The 26,020-nt window shown below is 43.6% G+C and overlaps 2 protein-coding genes across 3 annotated transcripts in view; both read right to left on the bottom strand.

Annotated features, from left to right (window-relative positions):
* The window catches only part of GNG4 (G protein subunit gamma 4), a 101,897-nt gene extending 100,558 nt beyond the window's left edge, over positions 1-1,339 (bottom strand). Inside the window, exon 1 of the mRNA XM_012506462.2 lies at positions 1,008-1,339. The gene's annotated coding sequence lies outside the window, so the exon portion shown is untranslated. The remainder of the gene's footprint in view (positions 1-1,007) is intronic.
* Positions 1,340-14,217: 12,878 nt separating this feature from the next.
* Positions 14,218-26,020, bottom strand: part of LYST (lysosomal trafficking regulator) — a 205,074-nt gene continuing 193,271 nt past the window's right edge. Inside the window, exons 51-53 of one of the 2 annotated variants that reach the window (XM_030812643.1) lie at positions 17,946-18,102; positions 17,465-17,536; positions 14,218-16,260 (exon numbers count right to left, since the gene is read on the bottom strand). In XM_030812643.1, the coding sequence (XP_030668503.1) occupies positions 16,122-16,260; positions 17,465-17,536; positions 17,946-18,102 (368 nt within the window). In that variant the 3' untranslated portion in view covers positions 14,218-16,121. Of the gene's footprint in view, positions 16,261-17,464; positions 17,537-17,945; positions 18,103-26,020 lie in introns of those variants that run through there. The other variant, XR_004030064.1, reaches the window with a different exon arrangement.

Raw genomic sequence — 26,020 nt, 5'->3', positions numbered from 1 at the left:
AGCAGACGACAGGACTGGCACGTTTTCATGGAGAACACGGGCGCAGCCTAGGCGGCCTTTGGCTCCGGCTGAGAGGCACGGGCCCGGTGCCAGCATTTGACAGTCCTGGGAGGCGACGGGCATTGGAGAGACGCGGCAGCCGCGGGGCCGGGGAGACGGTGGGAGGCCTGGCGTCTATCATCCACTTTATTACTTGATCAAACTTTAACATTTTTGGGTTTCCTAACACCTTAGCCCCAAATACTCGAAATGAAGCAAATCTTAAATTAAGGAGTCTTTCCCCACCACGCTCTGTCCTTCTCCCCACCTCAGCCTCCCGCCGTTTCGCGTTATTTCCAAGGCAATTTAAAAAATCAAGCCAAACAAAGCTCCCCGGTTGCTGCCGGGCGCGCGCGGCGAGCGAAGCACATTTCAGTTCAGCACCAGCCTCGGGGACAGACGCCATCAAGGAGGGGAGGAAAACCACCCTCAGCTGCGGTGGCTCCAGCGTCACCCCGAGTGCTCCCGAGGCGGCGTCCGGGCTGCTGGGGAGCCAGGAGGGCTTCCTCACGCACTCGCCAGAAACATTTCCCCAAAGAAAACGCCCAACCAGCCACGCCATCTCCTGCCACTGAGGTCCTTTTCCACGGGGGACGTCCCCGCTGGGAGAACAGCAAATGCTCTGTGACCTACAAATGGAAGAAGGGACCCCCGAGCCCCCGCCTGCCTCATGCCGGAGGGACCGGGCGCCCCCAGCCCCGGGAGCCCCTGGACGCGCTCCGAGGGGGCTGTCCACACCCGCGCGCGGGCTTCCCCGGGGCCCGGCGGGAGGTCCCAGGAGAGGAGGCCGAGGGAACCACAGGTCTTTGTGTCGCGTGCAGCAGCTGGCGGCGTGAGGACCACACCGGCGCCAGAGCTGTCTCCCTAGGTCCAGAGACTTTCACCCCGAGTTTCCCTTCCGCGTCCGGCTGCACCGCGGCTGGGCTCTCCCCGCGGACACCCAGGGCTCCGGCCGGGCGCCCACTTACCCTGAGCGGGATCACGCGCGGGCTTCGTCTGCAGCGCGGTGTTCGCGGGGGGCGGCCAGGCCGAGCGGCATCGCTCCGCATCGGGGCGCGGGCCGGGCTCGGGTGCAAACGCGCGCCTCGTGCCCCTCCCGCCGCCCGCGGGGTCTCCGCGTCCCGTCACCGGCCCCGCCCCGCGCCGCGCCTCCCGCCCTGCAGGGCCCGACCGCGCGGGCCTGGGGGTGCAGGCAGACCCTCCCCCGGCCCTGGACGCTAGGGGCTTCTGCTCGGCCCCCTGTACCAGGGGGGCCCAGGCTGGGGAAGGGGGAGCCGGCGACTCCGCGACCCTCGCCCCCGTTCTACGCTGGCCGCGCCCACTCCGCCGCGGGGTCTCGCCCGGGAAATCCCGCCCGCTGCCACCGACGTCACTGCTGCGTCACCGGGGCTCCCGCGCTCCCCGCCCCCGCCCCAGCCGGGGCCCGCGCCCCCCGCCCGCTACTTGGGCCCACGCCCCCTGCCCCAGCAAAGGGCCGCGCCCCCGCCCCGCCCCGCCCGCCTGGAGCCCGCGTGGCCGGGGGACCACTGGAGGGGCCTTGGGATGCGGGGCCGGGGCCGCTGGAGGGGGTGAGGGACGGGGCCGTGGGGGAAATCACTGGAGGGGTCTGGGGGACCGGGCCGTGGGGTAATCACTGGAGGGTGTGGGGGGCGGGGCCCGGGGGTAAATCACTGGCGGGGGGCGGTCTGGGGGACTGGGCCGTGGGGGAATCACTGGAGGGTCTAGGGGCATGGCCGGGGGAATCACTGGAGGAGTCTAGGGGGCATGGCCGGGGGGAAATCACTGGAGGGGCCTGGGGGGCGGGGCCGGGGAAATCACTGGAGGGATCTGCGGGGCGGGGCCGGGGGGGAAATTACTGGAGGGATCTGCGGGGCGGGGCCGGGGGGGAAATCTCTGGAAGAGTCTGGGGGCGGGGCCGGGGGGGAAATCTCTGGAAGGGTCTGGGGACCGGGCTGTGGTCAGCGCGGGCTCCCCGAAGCCTCAGGTACCGCCCTCGCCTGAGGTGAGCTCCAGCGCCTGGGCCGTTGGGGCGCGGGCGGCTTCCCACCCTGCACCACAGGACGCCTCGCAAGCCTCCGGCCAAGGCGGGGAACGGCGGAGAAACGCGGAATACCTGTGCGAATTCGCGCGGCCGCGTCGCCACTAACCGGGCGAAGGCTGACCCGACGTTGCTGAGTGACGGGGACCAGGGGCCGGCGAGGCCCCCACTCCGGGGGGAGCGAGGCCGGGAGGGCGGAGGGCGCGTGCTGGAGGCGGGGGTGCCCTTCGCTCCCCGGTTCTAGGAGCGACTGCTCTCCAGGCCTCGTCCCTGTGGCACCGCAGGCTTTTGCGCTGGAGATTTTAAAATATCTTAGTGATCACAGCCCTCGTCCTTTCAGGGAAAAAACAGTTTAAGCGCCGTCCATTTTCCGACTTGGTAAAATAATACGAAACCTTGGGAATAGAGAAGCAACGAAAACATTTCACGCAGTGTTGGCAAGATTTGTAGAAAAGGAGGCCAATATTAATTCCCTTTGTGAAAACAACATAACATCATGATGAACGATTAGGAAATATTTCAGGAAGATCTGGGCGCCTCATCCTCATCCGCCGTCCACGAGCGGTCCCTGCCACAAAGGACACAGGGCGTGCTTGTTGCTCAGATCCCTGGCCCCACTGGTTGGACCTTGCCCTACACACACGTGTACCTTCTCGGAGCCCAAGGGCCAGATTGGATGCGAACGCGGAAATCACACAGGCCCGGAAACACGGGGCCAGCAAACACATTGATTTTTACAAAGCTCCCAAGTGCCCATTTAAGGCACAAAATTAAACCTTGACAAAACGACTAAGCCAGTTAATGTCCACCTCACAGACTTTTAAAAGTGAGAAATATACATGAGTACTGCATTGAAAATTCAAGCAAATCCAAACCTGAGCTCATTGTTTTCACCCCAAAATCTATTTCTCCTGCATTTCCTGCCCACCTCCCGCCCCCGACTGGTTGGCTAAGGCAGAATCCGAGGTTTCCTTTTATCCCAAATCCCAATCTCAATTAATCAATCACAAGGGAAATCAGTGTCTACACTTTCAAGCGCGTCGTTTCCTTATTTTATCTTTCGAATTGCTACACTATCATTCAAGATAGGATTATGCCAATTTTAAACAGGAGGAAGAGGTCAGTCAACCAGTGGTTGCAGAGTGGATCCCAAGACCAGTAGAATTAGCGTGTCACCTGGGAATCTTTTAGAGACGCAGACTCCCAGGCCCCACTCAGACCTAAGGAATCAGAAACTCGGGAGGTGGGGCCCAGCAACCAGTGATTCCCCAAACCCTCCAGGTAATTCTGATTCCGCTCGTCTCTGGACATCACCCAGGATTGCTGCAGTAGTGTAAAGTCTGGCACCAGGACCCTGGGTATCAGTTTTCCTTCTTCTTATTTATTTATTTGTGGAGGGGGAGGGAGTCTCGCTCTGTCGCCCAGGCTGGAGTGCAGTGGCGCGATCTCGGCTCACTACAACCTCCTCCTCCCGGGTTCAAGCGATTCTCCTGCCTCAGCCTCCAGAGTAGCTGGGACTACAGGCGTACGCCACCACGCCCAGCTAATTTTTGTATTTTTAGTAGAGATGGGGTTTCACCATGTTGGCCAGGATAGTCTCGATCTCTTGACCTCATGATCTGCCCACGTCGGCCTCCCAAGGTTTTTCTTCTTTATTCCTAGTCATATCCTTTGTTCTGAAGTCTTGTTTATATCTATATAACCACTGCAGATTTCTTACTATTAGTGTTTGCATGATATGTGTTTATATCCTTTTAATTTTTAAATCTATCTGTATCTTTTTTTTTTTTGAGACAGACTCTCTCTCTTGTCGCCCAGGCTGGAGTGCAGTGGTGCCATCTCAGCTTACTGCAACCTCCGCCTCCCAGGTTCAAGTGATTCTCCTGCCTCAGCCTCCCGAGCAGCTGGGATTACAGGCGTCCACCACTACGCCCAGCTAATTTTTGCCTTTTTAGTAGAGACCAGATTTCACCATGTTGTCCAGGCTGGTCTCAGACTCCTGACCTCAGGTGATCCTCCCACCTTGGCCTCCCGAAGTGCTGGGATTACAGGCGTGAGTCACCACGCCCCGCCTGTATCTTTATTCTTAAAAGTAGGATTCTCCATCTTTGTAGGCAGCACAGAGTTGGATCTGCTTTTTAAAATTCAGCTTGACAATCTGTCAGCTTGACAACTAATAGTAAAAAATCTGCAGTGGTTATATAGATAAAAACAAAGAAGACTTCACAACAAAGAATATAACTAGGGATAAAGAAGGAAAACCTTGGGAGGCTGAGGCGGGAGGATCACGAGGTCAAGAGATCAAGACTATCCTGGCCAACGCGGTGAAACCCCATCTCTACTTTTAACTGGAATGTTTAGTTCATTTACTTCTTATGTAATTATCATGTGGTTGGGTTTAAAACTGCCAACTTGCTATTTGTTTTCTGTTTGTCCTATTCTTCATTCCTTTTTTCCTGCCTGAGTATACTTTAGTATTCCATTTTATCTCAAGTATTGACCTTCATTTTCCTCCTCTTTCTTTGTTCTAGGGTTTATAAAATGCATCTTTAATTTACCGTCGACTACCTTCAAATAATATCATACCACTTCTTCTTCACTATTAGATTCTTTATAGTGTGTGCTTCCATTTCCCCTCTTCCATCGTTTGTATTATTTTTGTTATATCTCCCTTTTACATAGGTAATAAACCCCACAGAACATTATTTTACTTTAAGCTGTCAATTTTCTTTTGAAACATTTAGAAATGATTTTGAAAAGTCTTTTATCATTTCTGATGCTCTTCATTTATTTGTGAAGATCCAGATTTCTATCTGATATCATTTCCTTCTGCCTGCAGAACATCTTTTAACCTTTTTTTGGTAATACAGATTGGCTGGTGATTGTCTGTTTTTGTTTTTCTGAATATAAGTATTTTGCCTTTGTTTTTGGAGGATTTTTTTTAGATTGACATCTTGAAGAAGTTTAAAGATATCATTCATTGTGCTTGCATACTTTCTCTGAAGAAATCTTCAGGCCAGGCACATTGGCTCATGCCTGTAATCCCAGCACTTTGGGAGGCCGAGGTGGGTGGATCACCTGAGGTCAGGAGTTCGAGACCAGCCTGGCCAACATGATGAAACCACATCTTTACTAAAAAATACAAAAAATAAGCTGAGCGTGGTGGCGGACACCTGTAATCCCAGCTACTCGGGAGGCTGAGGCAGGAGAATCACTTGAACCCAAGAGGCAGAGGTTGCAGTGAGCTGAGATCGCACTACTGCACTCCAGCCTGGGCAACGAGAGTGAGACTCTGTCTCAAAAAAAAAAAAGAAAAAGAAAAAGAAAAAGAAAAAAAAAGAAATCTGCAGATCTTTATCCTGTTCCTGGATCTGTAATGCGTCTCTTTTTCTATGGCTGATTGTGAAGTTTTCTATCACTGGTTTTCAATAGTGCGATTATGATGTGCCTTGATGTGGTTTTCTTTGTGTTTATGCTGCTTGGTGTTCATTAGATTTCGTGGATCTGTAGGTTTATAACTTTTATCAAAATATTTCAAATTAAAAATTTTTCACCCATTGTCTTGCTCTTCTTCTTCTGGGACTCCAATCACAGATATGATAGACCATTTAATATTGTACCGTAAGTCACTGAAGCACTGTTCATTAGGAATTTCTTTATTCTCTGTTCCAGTTTGGACAGTTTCTGCTGCGATGTCAAGTTCACTGATCCTTACTTTTGAAGTGTCTAATCTGCTGTTAAGCCTAGCCAGTAAAATTTTCTTTATTTGCATGCTTGGTGTGACAGAAAAATCATTTCAGATATAATATGTTTATTTCTAGAAGTTCCATTTAGTTTTTTTAATTTTCCATTTTTTTCTCATTAGATTTATGGTTTCCTTTTTAAACCTTTGTGCTGAGACCAGCTCAGTCGGGGAGACCCTAACCCAGAGGTGCTAGAGGAATTGAAGACACACACATAGAAATATAGAGGTGTGAAGTGGGAAATCAGGGGTCTCACAACCTTCAGAGCTGAGAGCCCCAAACAGAGATTTACCCACATATTTATTAACAGCAAGCCAGTCATTAGCATTGTTTCTATAGATATTCGATTAACTAAAAGTATCCTTTATGGGAAACAAGGGGATGGGCTGAATTAAAGGAATAGGTTGGGCTAGTTAACTGCAGCAGGAGCATGTCCTAAAGGCACATATTGCTCATGCTATTGTTTGTGGCTTAAGAATGCCTTTAAGCGGTTTTCCATCATGGGTGGGCCAGGTGTTCCTTACCCTCGTTCCCATAAACCCGCAACCTTCCAGCATGGGCGTTAGGGCCATTACGAACATGTTACAGTGCTGCAGAGATTTTGTTTATGGCCAGTTTTGGGGCCAGTTTAGGCCAGATTTTGGGGGGCCTGCTCCCAACACCTTTGCATATATTGAGCACATTTAATAGCTATTTTAATATGCTTGTGTGTGAATTCTATCATTTCCTTCCTTCTTGTTCTATCAACAGTTTTCACCTATTTTGGGTCACATTTCCTATTTCTTTGTATATCTCATAATTTTTGATTGGATGCTAGACATTGTAAATATATGCTGTTGTGTGCCTAGATTTGTTTTTTGTTCGTTTTTTTTTTTTTTTTGAGACAGAGTCTCACCCTGTCACCCAGGCTGGAGTGCAGTGGCGCGATCTCAGCTCACTGCAACCTCCGCTTCCCGGGTTCAAGCGATTCTTCTGCCTCAGCCTCCCGAGTAGCTGGAACTACAGGAGTGCACCATCACACCCAGCTAATTTTTGTATTTCTAGGAGATGCTCTCTTCTTTTAAAGAATAGGGACTTTGTTTTGGAAGGTAGTTATTTACAGATGTTTGATCCTTTTGATGGGTGTCTTAAAGGCTCATAGCCATTATTACAGGACTAGTTTATTCTAGGACTAGTTTAGCCTTCCTACTAGGGTGTGACTCTTCTGGGGTCGCAATTGAATGCCTGTGTGTTCAATGAACTCTTCCCCTTTGGTGGGTTGGAACTCAGATGTATCCAAATCCCCTGTTGAGCTCCAAGAATTGCTCCGCTTACAGCTGCCTGTACATTCTTTGCTCAGACCCATGGAGCTTTGTGTTATGCACACATAGCTTAGTATTCAGCCAGAGCCTCATTGGGACCCACAGGCATTACCCTGTAAGTGAAGATAATCAAGGGTGGGCTTCATTTTTGTGAAAGACATTATCCAAAGACAAAGAAAAGCAACCACGACTTGGTGGTTTATCTGGGGTTGGAAAGTTTTCCTAAAACTATTAAGAAAAGAAACAATGAGACATAGTATCTGTCCATCCGGCCTGTGATGCTTGCTTCCTTTCTTCCTTCGTTTCTTCCAAGTAGGTACCTAATCTACCCTATTCCAATGACACTGTACGTTGCTCAAAACATTAAAAAAAATCCTCTTTTGGAATTACTTGCAGAATCACGATTTTTTTTCAGTACCTCGTAACCATAACTTGTTTTTGACTAAAACAGTTGTAGTTTTCAGATTCAGCTGTGATGATTTCTGTTTGTTTTCAGTCTGGATCTCTTTGTTGCTGGGCAGCAACCTACTGTATGGTACTCTGTGCCACAAATTCCAGTTTCTCAGCCTCCCCCAAACTCTGGTCTCCATTTCCTTATCTCAGCGTGATTTCTGTACTCTTCTCTGGATCTCCTTCTGCACTGTAGCTACCTTTTAAGTACAGAAAACCAAGACAACAATAAGATTTACTCAGTTCATTTCCCTTCTTTCAGGCGTCATATCTTGTGCTGTCTGCTTTCCACACTGAAAGTCATTGCCTCATAGATCATCTCGTTTCCCAATTGTTTTTGATAGCAGGGTCTGATCTCAGTTTTCCCCAAGTGGACAGAGGCAGAAGTTCCCATTACAGTTTAACCCTCATTTCCCCCGATCCCCTCTTCCACCTCTGTCCCTGACACACTGAGCACTTCCACTCCCTGCCTTCTTATACCTTGGAGTCTTGGTTTCCTTCTACCTTAGCCCAAATCTGGTAAATTTTTGTCTTCAAGATTTTGTTATATATATATATATATATATATGTATATATGTTTTTCTTTTTTTTTTTGAGACAGAGTTTCACTCTTGTTGTCCAGGCTGGAGTGCAATGGTGTGAGCTCGGCTCACCGCAACCTCCGCTTCCCGGGTTCAAGTGATTCTCCTGCCTCAGCCTCCCAAGTAGCTGGGATTACAGGCATGCGCCACCACGCCCAGCTAAATTTTGTATTTTTAGTAGAGACGGGGTTTCTCCATGTTGGTCAGGCTGGTGTTGAAATCCCGACCTCGGGTGACCCACCTGCTTCGGCCTCCCAAAGTGCTGGGATTACAGGCGTGAGCCACCGCGCCCGGCCACATTTCCTTTCTCATCGAGTTCTTTTGAGAGCAGATTCTCTGTCATAAATCTTTGTATCTGGTATGTTGTAGAAGCCAAAAAATGTTAAAAGAATGAGCAACCATGCTCCATGTTTAATGGGATATCAAAGAAAACCATGTACTCATTGATTTGCTTAAATTTAAACTTTTTTAAAGATTTGGCAAAGGTAGTTTGGTGTATGAGTGGCCTCACTTAGGAAGGAAATTACTAGAAGAACAGCATTAGCTTTTGAATGTCATTCCTCGATAAAAAGTTCCCAAGCATCGATAGCAGGATAATAAAAACTGCAAAATATTGTCTAATATGGAGCGATTTACTGCATAGAGAAAATATAAGGATTACCAGATTGAAAAAGAGACAGGTTGCTTCTGGCACAATTTGTCCCTGAATGATAATGAAACTGTTGGTCTTAAATAGGGCTCTAAATAAGCCTTTTTCAGTGGATCTAAAAGGAGCTCTTGTCATTTCTGATAGGACATGTGTACACAACTCTGTCACTTTTACTCGTTTTAATATTTGTACAAGAACTATCCCGAGATAAATAAGGAAGAACTGTAATCTACTAAAACGGAGGACAAGAAAAGAGTTAAGAGACCCTTTAGGGGAGTCAAATAAGTTCACTGCAAGGAAAGTGTGTAAGTGAAGATAATCTAGTGTGGGCTTCGTTTTTGTGAAAGACATTATCCAAACACAGATACAAGCAAGCAGGACTTGGTAGTTTATTTGGGGTTGGGAAGTTTTTCTAAAAATGATCAAGAAGGCTGGGCGCGGTGGCTCACACCTATATCCCAGCACTTTGGGAGGCCAAGGCAGGCAGATCACCTGAGGTCAGAAGTTCGAAACCAGCCTGACCAATATGGTGAAACCCTATCTCTACTAAAAATACAAAAATTATCCAGGCATGGTGGCATGCACCTGTAATCCCAGCTACTTGGGAGGCTGAGGCAGGAGAATCTCTCGAACCTGGGAGGTGGAGGTTGCAGTGAGCCAAGATCACGCCACTGCACTCCAGGCTGGGCAAGAGAGCAAGACTCAGTCTCAAACAAACAAAGAAACAAAAAATCAAGAAAAGAAACAGTAAGACATGGTACCTGTCCATCTGTCCTGTGACGCTTGCTTGCTTTCTTCCTTCATTTCTCCCAAGTACCTAATCTACCCTACTCCAGTGATACTATGCATTGCTCAAAATCTTAAAAAAATTCCTCTTTTGGAATTACTTGCAGAATCACACATTTTTTTCAGTACCTTGTAATTGTAACTCGTTTTTGACGAAAACAGTTCTATTTCTCAGATTCAGCTCTGATGATTTTTGTTTTCGAAACTCATAGATGTTCACAAGAGAAAATTGTCCAACACTAAGTATATTCTGAATAATTGGTTGTAATAACTGAGGAAATTTAAAGTTCAGGAGAACACAGTGGCAGAGACTACCAGTTAAACATAAAGCAGTGAGCAGCACCATTGAGCATATGTATCCATGAGGCGGGGCTGAAGCTGGCTTTGAAATGCCCGCAGCAGGGAACAGAGAATAATGCTTGGGTCTAAAAATGCACATGGTGGAAAGGGTGGTGGAAAACAGCTGTTCTTCTAGTCTCCACCTCAGGCTGTGAGACATTTTACCTCCTAACCCTGTCTCCAGACCATTGTAGAAAATAAAATAGAATGTCTAATTCATATCCACGTAGGAGCACACGTAAGTAGCTTTTTCTTGGTTGTAATAAACTACTACTGTGCAGAAAATTGTGTATAGAAACTACATAATGAAGTTACCTAATTACTCATTTGTATTTAGATTATATCAACCACTCTGAAAATTATAGCTTAATTTTTACTAAAAGTCTCAGAAAAGACAGTCTTTTTTATTTACTCTTGGAACTGGATTCCAAGGACTTTTACAGCTATTTTAACAAAATTAAAATCTGAGAATGAAACACCAGTTCATTATCATCAGTCTTCAGAAGTTTTGGTAAGACCAGTTTAATTTACTTTGGCAATGAGCCAAACTGCCACGAGACAATCTTTTTCAAACTCATCTCTCATTAACTTCCTTCATGAAGGAAGAAACGAGCTCAGCTCTTGACCAGGAATATTGTAGCCTAGTCTCAAATGATCTTCTAGTCATTTTGGCCTCAAAGGACACACTGTATTATTTAATTTCTCTCAAACAGCTGAGTTGCAACCCAGTGTCCCCAAAGTGGCAAGATACAGTTTTCTGTTGTCACATGACACGATATAGGTGGCACCTCTTTCTCAACTCAATGCACATATACATGTATATGTTTGGTATCGGCAAATGTAGCTGCCTTAATTGTGCAGTTGAAAACGACTGGGGGAAATCCTGCATGCAGCATGAAGCTTTTGCAATACTCCACAATACCAGTTTGTGCTCAACTTAAAAGCTCTTTTGCTACCTTTGACCTCAATTGTGAATTGTTCTCTCCAGTGGCAGTTGTTTTGTTTCCTCCGCATCTACCCTCCACCTGCTGATGCCTTTCAGTTGGTCTTTCTGGTTCAAGGTTTTAAGCTTGTTAGGTTTTAAAGTGCTTTGGCTTCATAGTACGTGGAGTGTTATCCTGAGAAGGAGTACAATGAAAAAATAATATAGCTGTCCAAGATGTGAGACAGTTTGGGACAAATTGGGGACACCTGAAGGGTAATTAGCAAAGAGAGAGGGACTGCAACACGGATAATCCAAGAACTCCCACTGTTCTGCAATTATTGATAAAAAAATGTTCACTCGTTGAGTTTGTTTGCTCCCTACTCATTTTTATAAACGTTGGCCTTGCCAGGTGCAGTGGCTCACGCCTGTAATCCCAGCACTTTGGGAGGCCGAAGCAGGTGGATCACCTGAGGTCAGGAGTTTGAGACCAGCCTGGCCCACGTGGTGAAACCTCGTCTCTACTAAAAATACAAAATTAGTTGGGCATGGTGGCGGGAGCCTGTATTCCCAGCCACTGGGGAGGCTGAGGCAGGAGAATCACTCGAACCTGGGAGGCGGAGGTTGCAGTGAGCCGAGATTGCACCCTTGCACTCCAACCTGGAAAACAAAAGTAAAACTCTTGAAATGTCTAACCTTGTTTTTACTTCAACTCGTTACTTTGAATTTTGTCCTGCTTGTCTCTTTAAATCATCTAGCCTTGCTTCTCATGTAAGTAAGACTCTCTCTAGCTAGGAAAGCTGGACAAACTCCAATTGACCCCTTAATTTACAAGACACTAGGGCTCCTCACCCAACCCCCTTTCGTGAGGAGTTGGCCTGGGTAAACATCCTCAGCATTTCAAAGGAGCCCAATTAACTGGTAAGGTACCAACACCAACCATGTATGAAGTTCCCAGGAATTTTCTCCAAGAGATAACAACATAAAACCTTGAGTTTGTGTCCAGCATAAACCCTATATCTAATTATAATGAAAGATTCAGACCCTTGCACCTGGTACCGTTGCTCTTCTTGTAACCATTTGTCTTTTAAGTTGTTTATCACCCTGTAACCATTTTGATTCTTTTGATTCTTGCATGTTTTTTCTTCTGTAGAATTACTACATTTGAGTCCCCCTACCCTTCCTAAACCTAGGTATAAAAGTGAATCGAACCCCTTCCTCGTGGCCGAGAGAATTTTGAGTATTAGCTGTCTCTTTGGCCACCGGCTTAATAAAGGACTCTTAATTCGTCTCAAAGTGTGGCGTTTTCTTAACTCGCCTGGGTACAACACTCTCAAAAACAAACAACAACAACAAAAAAGTTGGCCTTGCAGCTTTTTTTTTTTGCTTTTCCCCTCAGAACTTAAACAAGTCATCCAAAATAGTGAGAAGCAGGTCACCAGGCATGAGCTCTCTTTTTTTTTTTTAGAGAGGGAATCAGTCTGGCTCTGTCGCCCAGGCTGGAGTGCAGTGGTGCGATCTCGGCTCACTGCAAGCTCCGCCTCCTGGGTTCAAGCGATTCTCCTGCCTCAGCCTCCCCAGTAGCTGGGATTACAGGCGCCCGCCACCATGCCCGCCTAAATTTTGTGGTTTTTAGTAGAGACGGGGTTTCACAATGTTGGCCAGGCTGGTCTGGAGCCCCTGAGCTCATGATCCGCCCATCTCAGCCTCCCAGAGCGCTGGGATTACAGGCGTAAACCACCGCACCCGCCTGCATGAGCTCTTTCGAGCTGGAAATAATCCCCCTCCCCTCCCTTCCCCACCCAGCCTCTAGCCTCGGGCTTGCACAAAACTGGCATTCAGTGAGCATTGTGGAAACGGTGAGTCCAACTGAGACTTGCAGGTAAAGAGGGGACATCTGGGTTGGCAGGTTTACACCGACAAAATGCTACTGCTCAGTTCTCTTTGGGACAGACACCTAGGAACAGGAATGCTGTAGTCTTGAGAATCTTAAAATACCACAGATGCAAAGCAGAAAGAAGAGCAGCATTCGGGCCCTTGGACTGCTGTTGTTGACGTCACCCACCGTTTTCACTCCCACCCCCACCCACCAAGAAGCTGAGACATGGACAGCATGCTCTTTCCTTCCCTGGGCCTTTGCTGATGTTAAACTGCCCCAGTTATTGAACATGTATTATCTGGAACACATCTGCCCCTATTTTCACCAGATTTCTAATCATTCATTAGGTTTCAACAAAAATGTCAATTTTTCTTTTTTGAGATGGAGTCTTGCTCTGTTGCCCAGGCTGGAGTGCAGTGTCAAAATCTCAGTCACTGCAACCTCTGCCTCCCAGGTTCGAGCAATTCTCCTGCCTCAGCCTCCCAAGTAGCTGGGACTACAGGCGACCACCACCATGCCTTGCTAATTTTTGTATTTTGAGTAGAGACGGGGTTTCATCATGTTGGCCAGGCTGGTCTCCAACTCCTGACCTCGAGTGATCTGCCTGCCTCGCCCTCCCAAAGTGCTGGGATTACAGGCATGAGCCACCGCGCCTGGCCAAAAATTTCAATTTTTCAAGAGGCTTTCTAGATCACCTCAATCTAAATAAAGTCCTTCCTCTTACATTCTTTCAGAGTACCCTATATTTTACCTAACACTTACCATGGTTTGTAACTACACGTTGTGTGTTATATATGGTGGTTTCTCCACCAGCCTGTAACCTCCAGGAGCGCAGGGGACCACTGTGCTTTGTGCAGCACAATATCCTCAGCACTTGGTACAGTACCTGGCACCTGGCAAGGGCTCAATATAGATCTGCTATGGGGTCGGGGGTGGGCAGATGGTTTTTTCTTTAAAATGAGCGGTTTGATCTCGGGACTAATGTCCACACCATTTAAGGGTAGTAAAGGTTGAAACATAAAATTTTAGTACAAAAACCACAATAAGAAATGAAAGTTAGGCCGGGCGCGGTGGCTCACGCCTGTAATCCCAGCACTTTGGGAGGCCAAGGCAGGTGGATCACGAGGTCAGGAGATTGAGACCATCCTGGCTAACACGGTGAAGCTCCTGTCTCTACTAAAAATACAAAAAAAAAAATTAGCTGGGCGTCGTGGCACACTCCTGCAGTCCCAGCTACTTGGGAGGCTGAGGCAGGAGAATCGCTTGAACCTGAGAGGCGGAGGTTGCAGTTAGCTGAGATCGCGCCACTGCACTCCAGCCTGGGCAACAGAGCTAAACTCCATCTCAAAAAAAAAAAAATGAAAGTTATCTTTTTCTAGTGATATAAATGCATAGTGGAGCTAAAGACAGAACCTATGTGGGTTACAAAAAAAGCCATCGATTTGAGATCTGCTCATAATATTTAAATAGCTTAAAGAAGAGGTGTTTAAATCTATTTTTACGAAATTTATTTCCAAATCGAAGTGGCAGTGTATATAAAGGTAACAGAGCTTGTGATAATTTACAGAAATGTTTGCTACAACATGCACTTATGAAGTATTTCAAACATATACACATTAGGTTTCATGCTGAATAAATAATCCCCCCAAATTAATTTTTATTTTTACATAAAAATATAATATTGCACTCTTAACAAGACCAGTTATTTTGCATATTTTCTCTTTAGATAAATGATGAAATTCGGTTTTTAAAAAAAGACTGAGTAGCAACCCTATTCTAATAGGGGACTAATTATTTAAAGTTCTCAGTAAAAAAATGAAAGCTAGACAATAGCTGCAATTTTTTGTTAACAAAGCAAATCACTTCAACGTGAATAGGAGTAATCTCATCTCTGCACCTCCATGGACCTCAGGATTAACAGCTGGCCTGAGCACACGGTGATCTAGATGCAGCCTAGGTATCACTACATGTATATGCAGTTTAAGGTTAAAGCATACATGGCCACTTGCTTTCTCGAAAATCTATCTTGACAGCAGAGACTTTGGAATTATATTTTATATGGTTTTTAAGCAGAATGTTTTAGAAAGTCTGGAAGTTACAAAAGTAGTACTGTAAACACCATATGAATTAAATTTCCATAACAAATGCACAAGTTATTCTTAGGCAGGGACACATATTTTTATCCCATGGTAACATATTACTGAGCTTATCTGACAGTGTTTTCAAAGCCAATAAAGCAGCACCCCAAGTAAAAATATACAGACAACCATCATATGGGAGAGACAGACGGCTCCAAGATGTTTAGGAGTTCTGTCTTGATGGTATGTAAGTTTGCTGTGGAATACATGAGATTTTATTATTCTTCCTAGAATTCTCAGATGGTATAGGTTAGTAGAAACAGAATGAAATGGTTTCCTAAAAGAATTATTCTGCCTCCTGTTTAAAATAAAGTAAGCTTTTATAATTCTGTTTTGGGGAAGAAAATTCTTCCTGCAGATTAGATTAAATGCCTTATTTAGGCTGTATTCTTAATACCCATGCAAACTTCTTGCATACTGGAGGCTTTCTATTGCAAATTGGTACAGATTCAATGCTTTGTAAATAGCAGACTTTAAGACTTACCATTGTGTTTAAACCTCAGTGACTCAACTAAGGATAGTCAATATCTAGCGCTACAGATTTTAAGTAAAATTTTTATGAAGAAACAGGATGTGTCTGAAATCCAAGATACCTGTATTCTTGTTTGTGGCTGTCAAAAAAATTCTGGTTCTCCTTTGAGCTAAGAAGGCAACAGGCAAAAACTGCCTAATTTTGAGATTCATTTGTAGTTTATTTTAGTATTCAGATATTCCATAAAATATTTGGTACAGAGGCACCTACTGAATAATTTGCTTCTCAAAGAAAGCAATTATCAAGTCCTAAAAATTATCTTTTTTTTCTTTCCTCTTTTGGAGCACGTGTGTGTGGTGGGAGGAGTATTTCATGGCAGAAAACTTTTAAAATATAATTTGTGTGTTTTATATAAACAGCCAACCAATTTAAATTCTACTGGTCCTTTTGGAATCATAGAAAAAGGGGAGACCTTAATATTTTCTTTGGAATACCTTGGTGGGAAAAATTTTAAGAATATCATTTTAATGTACCATGCAAGGCTTAAAACTTGTTGGCTAGTGCATATTCACACAATCTTCCAGATTATCACTAAAATAGAACAGAACTTTCCTCTTAGGATCATGTGAATCTTCAGAATTTTGTGCAGATGAATAGACTTTATCATTATTTGGATGGTTTGTTCAGTCATCCATTTCTTTAGGTTCAACCTCCTAAAACTGGTGAAGTCAACAAATCTAGTTTGGAGTTAAAGTGCTTTGGAGAACGTGAAGTTCATTCGCATTCACCCGGCTGCATAGCTGCTAAGGAAGGAATAGAACATTGGCTGTTTCAAGCGCTGCTGGTCCTTCCGACACCAGGCAATCACGGTCCCATCACTGTTTGCTGTGTACAAATGGTGGCCATCACAAGAAAATGTAAGGCTGTAAAAAAAAAAAATTCCCATTTGTACATTATATTTCTTAAAATTGTATTAGCATATTGGTCATCATACTGAAGTTAGTGTAAAGAAGTTATCTTCAGTGGCGCAGAGAGACATAAACTAAATGACCGCCTACAACTCATTGGTTTTGACTGTAATTCTAACATAGTCACCCTGCTGACAAGTTTGAGATGCTCATAAATGAGGTGATATAGAATAAAATCAGGATCACAAAGCTCAGTACATTCTATTCTTCTTTGCATATCTTCTTTTGCCTCCACGTTTATGCTTTATTACATAAACAACAAATATTTGGGTGTACAAAACTTTAAAAAATATAACAGTACTATATTTTCTCCTTATAAAGATAAGTAAGTATTTTATGGCTATATATTATTTCCCTGAAAGAGAAAAGGAAAAAAATGTAACATTAGTAATTAATTTAGGTTCCTTAAACTTTAAATTTAGTACACTGAAAATACTTTTAATTTAATAAAGTAAAATTTGAATCACTTTATTTCTAATTATTTAAAGTCAAATTTGTTAACTAAGCAAAGAGTTAACTGATTATTTATCTATTTTGTCAAGCACCCCTGCAGCTATCAATCACCATTATGGTCTTGTCAAATATGAAAGGAAAAAATACAGTCTCTAAGATTCCAGAGACGAACTACAAGCATGTCTTTCCATTAGACTCTGAGTCACTGACTCGGATTTTAAGCTCCATGAAGACAAGGAGTGTGGTCTCTCTTGCTGCTGGGTCACAGACAACCCGCTGTGTGTTAAGAGGTTGGCTTTTCATGATGACTTCAATTGCACTTTTCTTTTTTTTTGAGACGGAGTCTCGCTCTGTCACCCAGGCTGGAGTGCAGTGGCCCAATCTCGGCTCACTGCAAGCTCAGCCTCCTGGGTTCACGCCATTCTCCTGCCTCAGCCTCTCCGAGTAGCTGGGACTACAGGCGCCCACCACCACGCCCGGCTAATTTTTTGTATTTTTTTAGTAGAGACGGTGTTTCACCGTGGTCTCGATCTCCTGACCTCGTGATCCGCCCGCCTCGGCCTCCCAAAGTGCTGGGATTACAAGCGTGAGCCACCGCGCTCGGCTCAATTGCACATTTCTTTAAGTCTGTGTGCTTAAATACCTCTCTACGAAAAATACAATCACAAATTATATTCTGAAGCATAAGGTGGGGAGAAGATCTTACCTGATGATGGGCTTATTTGATTTGGGAAATGTAATTTCTCTCACGGGCTTTAAGTCCCATGTGCTCCATAACCTAGAGGGGAAAAAAATAATCTAATTACGCAAACTAAAATTACTCTCCCTAAAAAGCCCTCCATATTTGTTTATTTGTTAAAAATCATTTGGAAGAAAATGTAACAAACAATTAACAGTAGTTCCCTCTAGGAAGTTTGCAGGGAGTAGATGTGGGAATAAGAGAACTTTTAACTTTGTATACTTCCATACTGTTCATCTTTTATAGTTAACATAAAACTTCAAAACTGTACTAAAGCTATCTTTATTATTTAGAAATAAAACAGGAATAACTAAAGAACCTACATCCCAAGGTAAGTTTAAATCTCTAAATACTGAATATTAATATGCCTAGATATTAAAAATTAATTTCTGAAACTCCTGTGTCCTTATGAATGAAATCAAAAAAAGAGAATCCAAATTCCTCTTACCTTACAATTCCATTTTCTAATCCCCCAGCAATTACATTGATAGATATTCCCTCAGGCTGGTTGGAGAAAGCCACGGAACAGATGATCTCTCTGCAGTGGACATGTCCAACGAGATCCCCGTTCACCGTCCAGAGTCTGAGGTCACTGCCTCCACCAGCTAAAACACCCAAATCATCCTGCAGGTTACCAGAATGTGGCTGTCTCAGAGCCCACCACATTTGGCCCCAGAAGGGCAACCCTGAAGGGCAAGCTCATTTGTTTATTGATGGAGTTTGTAGACAACCCATGACTGAAGACTGTATAAATGAAATTACTATACAACTTGCACAGATCTTTCTTTTTCGTTTTCTTTTGAGACGGAGTCTAACTCTGTCACCCAGGCTGGAGTGCAGTGATGTGATCCTGGCTCACTGTAACTGCCTCCCGAGTTCAAGAGATTCTTCTGCCTCAGCCTTCCAAGTAGCTGGGAGAACAGGTGCACACCACCACATCCGGCTAATTTTTATATTTTTAGTATAAATGGGTTTTTGCCATGTTGGCTAGGCTGGTCTTGAACTCCAGACCTCAAGTGATCAGCCCACCTCGGCCTCCCAAAGTGCTGGGATTACAGGCGTGAGCCACCGCACCAGGCCAAGTTGCATAGATCTTTATGTATTAATCAAGAGAAAATAACCAGTGAAAAAATAAAAAGAAGCAATCTATGATGTACAGTAACAAGGTAAAATAATCATCTTTGTGTAATTGTAATATTTCAGCATATGAACCACCAAATATGAGTTATGACTTTAAATACTTGGAAAGCTAAAGTCTCCAAAAAGTGAAGGAAATATTCTGTGAAACCATCTATAAGAAGTGACTTGGCCAGGCGTGGTGCCTCATGCCTGTAATCCCAGCACTTTGGGAGGCCGAGGCGGGTGGATCACCTGAAGTCAGGAGTTCGAGACCAGCCTAGCCAACATGGTGAAACCCCATCTCTACTAAAAATACAAAAAAATTAGCCAGGGGTGGTGGCGGGCGCCTGTAGTCCCAGCTACTCGGGAGGCTGAGGCAGAAGAATCACTTGAACCCAGGAGGTGGAGGTTGCAGTGAGCCGAGATAGCGCCACTGCACTCCAGCCTGGGCGACAGAGACTCTGTCTCAAAAAAAAAAAAAAAAGTGACTTATGTGACTTGAAGAGAAAAAAAAAGGTGTAGTAAAAATTACCTGAGTTAGAAAAAGTATTCTTCAGAACATCTAAGATTAAATCTTATAAAGCAATACCTTATTAAACTATTTTCTTTTCAAAGATACAGAGTAACCAAAAGTTTTTCTTTTAGTTTTCTGGGGTTGGGGGAAGCATAATTGCCTGCCATGCTTTATAAACAGGATGGTTTGGGGGCTGATGATATGTCCAGCCTTCTCTGGGGAAATATTCTCATACTGATAAAGCGGTTAGGAGGCACGATAAAGTTTGATGGCACAGTCTCACTACATTTAATTTTATCTTTTCATTAACATATAAGTAGAGGCTTTGCTTCTGTCTTTGATTAAGACAATGAAAATATTTCATATTTTATAGCAAAGAAACATATAAACAATGTTTCTTTATTTAAAAATATGCCAAAGACCGTCAAATACCACAGATCAAAATGCCCAGTGTGTTGCAGCATTATTCACAATAGCCAAGAAGAGGAAGCAACCTAAATGTCTATCAACAGATGAACGCATAAACAAAATGTAGTATGTACACGCACACACAATTTTCTTTAGCCGTAAAAAGGAATGAAGCATGCGAAAACATGGATGAACCCTGAAAACATCATGCTAAGTGAAATAAGCCAGACACAAACAGACAGGTACTGTATGATTCCACTTACATAAAATATCTACAATGGGCAAATTCAGAGAGATAGAAAGTAAAATAGAGATTACCAGGGGCTGGAAGCTGAGGGAGGAGGAATGGGGAAATAGTGGTGATGGTTGCACAACACTGTTAATTAATGCCATTGAATTGAATACTTAAAAAATGGCTGGAATGGCAAATTTTATGTTAAATATACATTGAGACACACACACACACACACACACACACACACATGCCCAATGTTCTACTGTTTTCCCATTGTAGAACATTGATTATGATATATCTAAATATAGCATCAAGATGCAGGAGACTCAGTATGCTAAAGAAATAGAATTATAGACAATATTTTCCATGAGTAGACTACATTTCAACCTTTCTTTTGAATTAAATGTTGGCTAAAATATTTTTTAAAAAGATAAAATAATTAGATAAGTACTAGTAAGGCTAGAAGGCTCATTGAAGTCATTGGAAACATAGCCATAAAAGATATTGAGGCAGGGGTTTCTCGCTGTAACCCATAGCTACCACTACCACATGGCTTAATCCTTCAAAATAAAAAATCTAAATGTGGGCCTGGACTCTCAAGTATGGCCAAATAATTATCCTAGCAGCTCACTCAGTATCTTGGGCTACTACAAAACCAAATAACAACTCATCTGCCTACTTCTGTAAGTATCAAAATTTGACGCTGTTACCCAATACCAGATTGCTTGCATGTATAATTTAACACATCAACTAAAAGTCAGAAACTTAGGCATTCCTGAAAAGCATCTCTATCCTTCGTATACATAGTCATGGAAATCAAAATAAATTAAAGAACCACCCCACTCTGAATCTTAGAATATTTTACTAACTCTATCTTGCCATTGGCAACAGAGGACCAGGCTATGGATGTCTCACCTTAGTTCAAAGGCATATATTTTGATCCAGTGATAGAATGGTAAACACACACACACACCCCCCAGAAATCACTGATTACATTTTCACAGTTTAATACATTTCACACCTTATCACTATAAAAACCATATCCCATCATAAGAACTGAGAAATTATGATCAGGAGGAATGAGCTTGACAATATAACTTTTGAGAAGATGTTACACATACAGCACAGACACATAATATAGTTGTCCCTAGGCATCGGAGAGGGATTGGTTCTAGGACCCCCGAGGATATCAAAATCCATGGATACTCAAGTCCTTGATATAAAATGGTATAGTATTTGCATATAACCTATGCACATCCTCCTGTATTCTTTTTTTTTTTTTCTTTAGAGATGGAGTCTTGCTCTGTTGCCCAGGCTGGAGTGCAGTGGTACAATCTCAGCTCACTGCAACCTCCGCCTCCTTCAAGTGATTCTCCTGCCTCAGCCTCCTGGGTAGCTGGGACTACAGGCGAGTGCCACCATGTCTGGTTGAATTTTTGAATTTTTAGTAGAGACGGGGTTTCACTGTGTTAGCCAGGATGGTTTTGATCTGATCTCGTGATCTACCCGCCTTGGCCTCCCAAAGAGCAGGGATTACAGGCATAGCCACCATGCCCGGCCTCCTCCTGTATTCTTTAAATCACCTCTAGATTATTTATAATACCAAATACAATATAAATGCTATATAAATAGTTGTTGTACTGTGTTGTTTAGATAATAATAAGAAAAAAGTCTGTACATACTAAGTACAGATGCAACCATCCATTTTCCTCCCCTGATATTCTCAATCTGAGGTTGGCTGAATCCACGGATGTGAAACCCACAGATACAAAGGGTTGACTGTATGTATATACACACATAGACATATATCTATATATTTTTAATTTTAAGATTACTTGGATGGTATCCAATAAATAGTCAAAATTTTTGATAGGTTAAATCTGATAACTTTCTTTCCTTCTTGGCCTATAAGAAAATAGGAGGATAAACTCTAGTCTGGGTCGCTAGAGATAAATTTGACCTCTCTTTAAAGAAGTAATTTAGGCTGGGCGCGGTGGCTCATGCCTGTAATCCCAGCACTTTGGGAGGCTGAGGCGGGCGGATCACGAGGTCAGGAGATCGAGACCATCCTGGCTAACACAGTGAAACCCCATCTCTATTAAAAATACAAAAAATTAGCCAGGCATGGTGGCGGGCGCCTGTAGTCCCAGCTACTCAGGAGGCTGAGGCAGGAGAATGGCATGAACCCGGGAGGCGGAGCTTGCAGTGAGCCGAGATCGCGCCACTGCATTCCAGCCTGGGTGACAGAGTGACACTCCGTCTCAAAAAAAAAAAAAAAAAAGTAATTTAAAAAATTATGTTCTCTATATACCAAGTGCTCTTTATGACTTCTTTTATATATGTATCAAGAGACCTTAAAAAAAGTTGACAAGGCCTTTTTGTTCAAACTGGAAAAAGTTTTACCCATTACTCTATTATATTGTGTGCTACCCAGGGACACCTGAATACCCTACTAGTGAGTTGGTAATTGCAGAAAAAGTAATTTTGTTTCTCATTCCCATATGACTAGCTGATATAATATCACATATATAAATCACTACTGGCAGCAGGAAAGTAATTAACTTTACAAAATTCAACTCCCTCAGGATCAGTCCTAACTTTCAAACACTGCCAAAATAAGACAGTAGAGAACTCCATATAAATAATTATTATATTATTTCCCCAGCATTCTTCTTGATATGACACACTAAAAGCTGCTAATGCACAAATCAAGGAAATACAAAATCATCAATCATTTGCACACACTTGTACTACCAAAGTCAACTCTTTAAGATCTTTTCCCTTAGTTATAATCATTAGGAAATAAAAATGTTTTCATGACATTATTTTATGACTGGGGGCTAAGACTAGCAAAAATTCTTTCATATCTGAAATCTAATCATGACTGAAGATATTACTTCTCTTGAACACAAGAATAAATGAATGTTTTGTAGAAACAACAATAACAAAACCCTAACAGGTATCTGTGATATAATGAAAAATAAGTATTTGGTCTTTGTCCCTAGTTCCTGGGACAGAGTCCCTAAAGCCCTTGGAATTTACTGTCTTCTGTATGCTAATGAGATGACTCTCAGTGGGGAGGACTACATAGCTTCAGCCTAGGGGCTGGCCACCAGAAAAATCAACCACATGATTGAGGACTGAAGCTTCCAGATACCCCCCAACTCTCATGCCCACCACCTCCTGGTGAGGCAGGAGAATAGGGTCTGGAGGCAGGGAACCTAAGGCCGTTTCACACTCACTTCCTAGAACTAAATTGAAAGGAAAACCCTAACTTTTCACACCTAAAGAACAAAACGACCAGAGGCTACTCCCTTTGCAAAACCCCCACACTTTGTGCTGGCAGATGGGAAATTGGCTGTCTGCAACCAATCAAACTGATTGTGGGTGGAGTCTTCACTTGCAACTTTGTAACTTCACCTTAGCCTCTGATTAGTTGCAAACAGCAATCAGATGTTTCCACAGGAGTGTGACCTTTGTAACTCCATTTCAGCCTCTGATTGGTGGTTTTAGGCAACCCATCAGACTGATTGTGGGATACCACTTCATTCACATGAGGTGAGCATGAAGTGGCCAATGGGAAACCTCTGGAGGGTATTTGTACCCAAGAAGATTCTATCTATATCCAGGCCCTTGAGCCGCTGCTTGGGTCCACTTCCACACTGCCGAGTGTACTTTCATTTTCAATAAATTCCTGCTTTTGTTCTTTCGTTGCTTCATTCTTTCTTTGCTTTGCTGGGCATTTTGTCCAATTCTTTGTTCAAAACACCAAGAACCTGGACAAATTGCAGTCAAGACCCTAACCATGACTTTGGATAAGATCACCTAGTACAGCTAGAGAAGAGAAGGTAGCAAAAGACAGAGACCTAAGGTATGCCATCATTAAGAAGTAGACGAAAAGAAGAGGAACCAGCAAATGACTGAGAAGGACCCACCAGTGACCTAGAAGAAAAATCAGGAGACTAGTATTCTGAAAGCCACCAGAAGAAAGTGTTTCACAAAAGGGAGGTAGTACTGAATGGTGTGGAATGTTGCCTGTATACCTAGAAAAAAGCAACTTTGGCTGCTTTTTAAGTGGATGTGATAGAGTTTGTACTGCAAATAACTTTCCATACTGCTTTTCAAATCATGATATTTTAGTTCTTAAGATCATGTAGAACTTTCCATTGTGAAAAGGGATTTGATTATTTTTATCACTAAAGAAACTTTTCTAAACTTAATTAAAAAAAACCAACCTCCTAACCAAATTAATTCTAGAAACTCGGTTACCATGGACTAAGTGTCTTCCCATTACCCTATTAAGTGAACTGCTCACTAGAAAGATATCGGCTTATCCCCTTATAAAATGCTTTATAGGTTGCCTTATTTAAATTCCACTAATGACCTCCCAACATTTGAGACAAAGGATCAGTTTCTTAGAAGCTATGTATTTAGTCTGTCTTCCAGCCTTTACTCCCTCACGACTCAAAGCTTCCTAGCACAAACTTCACCCCTCAAATTCCCAGTTCACCGACACCAACTCGGAGACCACATCCTTATCGTAAGTTGGAAAGAGGGAAAGCTCAAGCCTCTTGAGGTCTGGGAAGGACCTTAGCTGGTGCTCTTAACAACTGAAACAGTAATCTGAACTGCTGAAAAAGGGTAGACCCATTATACCCGAGTCAAGAAAGTATTGCCCTCTTCAAAGCCACGGACCGCTGTCCCAGGGCCAACTCCCACCAAAGTAATGTTAAAAAGAAAAGTCTAATCAGTCTGTCTCTTTTTTTTTCTCTTCTCTTTCCCTTAACCACCGCTTCCATTTTATTATTAATGTAACTAAGTCAAGCTCATCCCAAAATATTACTTTTAATGCTTGTTTTGTTATACCCTGCAGGAACCTTCAACACCAAAGAGAAATAGCGTCAGAAAAATACCTCTGCCCCTCCAGGGAAGCTGCTACCACCCCCTTATCCCGCCTATGGTGGGGGGATCAGCACTCTCTCCCCAATTTATGTTCTCAGTGGGCATATGTTGTTTAGACCACCAAAAATCAAGGTTAGACATCCTCAGATGATTGCGCCGCCCTAAAGCCTTACCTCCATTTCACCAAAGGAGTCACCGCCCCCCACAACTGTCACACCCACCAGTGCAACCGACTACTCATCTCTATTACTATCCCTACCTCTAGCAACTGTAACCCCACCTTAGGCGCTTCTATGGTCTAGGAGAAAATGTCGTTAGAAAGGACTCTATAGGCTTCTTTGAAATGCGCGTTGTTTCTTCCCTGCTATCCTCTATTGTTACCCCTTCCCCAAGCCCATCCAATCAAACCATCTCCCATTTCATGCCCAATGACAAAACCAAAGTAGTTGTAATAAAAGTCAAGGATTTAAAACAAACTTTAGTCATAAAAACTGGGTACCAAGATATAAATGCTTGGCTGAAATGGATTAAATATTCCGCTCACACCTTAAATAAAAGCGATTGTTGCGCTTGTGCAACAGGAAGAGCAGAGACCCACATTGTCTGCTTTCCACTTGGATGGTCCTCTGACCAACAGAATATGAACTGCATAGTAGCTCTCTTCCAAGACCTCACAGCCTGGGGCAGTAAGGCATGCCAATCTCTCTTGTTACTATTCCCAGAAGTTAAAGGCTCTGTGGGTCAGCCCTTGAGAGCTATTTGGCCTCGAATTAACAATGTCAATTTTACCTTGTGTCTCTCAGGACAGGGGGAATATTTAGCATTCCTTGGAAGCCTAACAGGATGCAGTGAATCTGAGCCTTTTCAAGAGTTAACGAGCCAGTCTGCCCTTGTTCATCCCCAAGTGGATGTATGGTAGTATTGTAGTGGACCACTATTAAGTACTCTGCCAAGTAAGTAGAGTGGCATTTGTGCTCTAATCCAATTAGCCATCCCTTTCACCTTGGCATTTCATCAACCAAATAGAAAGAACAATCATAAAAAAAAAAAAAAAGTGTCCCCCTCGGGTCTTTTGATCCTCACATATATAAAAATGTTATCAAAGTTCCACGAGAGGTGCTAAATGAATTTAAAGCCAGGAATCAAATAGCTGCAGGATTTGAATCTATATTGTTCTCATGGGTAACTGCAAGCAAAAATGTAGACTGGATAAATTACCTTTATTATAATCAACAGCGGTTTGCTAACTATAGTAGGGATGCCATTAAAGGAATAGCTGAACAATTAGGTCCTACCAGTCAGATGGCTTAGGAAAATAGAATAGCCCTTAACATAATATTGGCCA

Source organism: Nomascus leucogenys, chromosome 5, assembly GCF_006542625.1.
Source record: "Nomascus leucogenys isolate Asia chromosome 5, Asia_NLE_v1, whole genome shotgun sequence".
NCBI lineage: Eukaryota > Metazoa > Chordata > Mammalia > Primates > Hylobatidae > Nomascus > Nomascus leucogenys.
This window is presented reverse-complemented; position numbering and strand designations above follow the sequence as displayed.